The 888-nt window shown below is 58.8% G+C and overlaps 1 protein-coding gene across 1 annotated transcript in view; it reads right to left on the bottom strand.

Annotated features, from left to right (window-relative positions):
- Positions 1–196, bottom strand: part of RPF2 (ribosome production factor 2 homolog (S. cerevisiae)) — a 13,439-nt gene extending 13,243 nt beyond the window's left edge. Inside the window, exon 1 of the mRNA XM_010561661.1 lies at positions 32–196. Within this exon, the coding sequence (XP_010559963.1) occupies positions 32–54 (23 nt within the window). The 5' untranslated portion in view covers positions 55–196. The remainder of the gene's footprint in view (positions 1–31) is intronic.
- Between the last annotated feature and the right edge of the window lie 692 nt (positions 197–888).

Here is an 888-nt window from a genome sequence, read left to right as displayed (position 1 = left end):
CTCCCCCCCCCCCCCCCCCCGCCACTCTCACACCACCCGGTCCAGCGCCTCCATCTCTCCTCAGCCGCCTCACGTGCCCGCCCCGCCGCCCTCAGGCAACGTCAGCCGGTACCTCACGTCCACCGCGGGAAGGGCGGGAGGGCGAGGCGGGCGCCAGAAAGCGCTCGGGTTCCGGCAGTGAGCATGCGCGGAGCAAGCCCCGCCCTCCCCTCGCCGGGGCGTGCCCCGCCCCGCGAGCACTTGCCCCCCCCCGCCCCTTCGTTGGGCGCTCCGCCGGCGTGTGACGTCATTCCTGGCGCGGAGGGACACGCCCCGCGCCTGGCCGCGCCCCCGAGCCTGCTTCGGGCGCCCATTAAGGAAGGCGCGACTAACGATGCGGTCACGCGACTGCAGGTAATTGCAGCAGCGGCTGATCCACTTCGCGTCCCAGCGTCACGCTTACCCTCCTCTCGCCCCTTAGCGTGGGAGAGGTACAGCTAAAACAGGCCCTTTTCAGCCAAATTTCCCCCCAAATTTACTTACTTGAGACGACTGATGCAACTATTATGAGCGGGGAACGTGACCTTATACGTAATAGAAACCAAACACCCAGGATTTATTTCTGCCTAAAATCCCTGATGTGGTAGTATCACTTCTAATCCAGTATCTATCCTTCATCTAAGAAGTTTCTGGTTATTTCAAAGCCTGCAGGCCTTCAGTCAGTTGGTCAGAGTTGTTCACATTTGCATTTCCTCCTCAAGTTCGTGTTGATTGCAACCTGAAAACTGAAGGTGCAAGAAAGCCAAGATACCCAGCAAAATCCAAAGACCTAAAGCAAAAAAATCTTCCCCTACCTACATCGAATTCGGAACATACCCATCTCCCAGCGTCCCCATAAGCCGAATACTT

Source organism: Haliaeetus leucocephalus, unplaced genomic scaffold (genome assembly GCF_000737465.1).
Source record: "Haliaeetus leucocephalus isolate CR32 unplaced genomic scaffold, Haliaeetus_leucocephalus-4.0 Scaffold149, whole genome shotgun sequence".
NCBI lineage: Eukaryota > Metazoa > Chordata > Aves > Accipitriformes > Accipitridae > Haliaeetus > Haliaeetus leucocephalus.
Note: the sequence above shows the minus strand (reverse complement) of the source record. Positions and strands in the feature narration are given on the sequence as shown.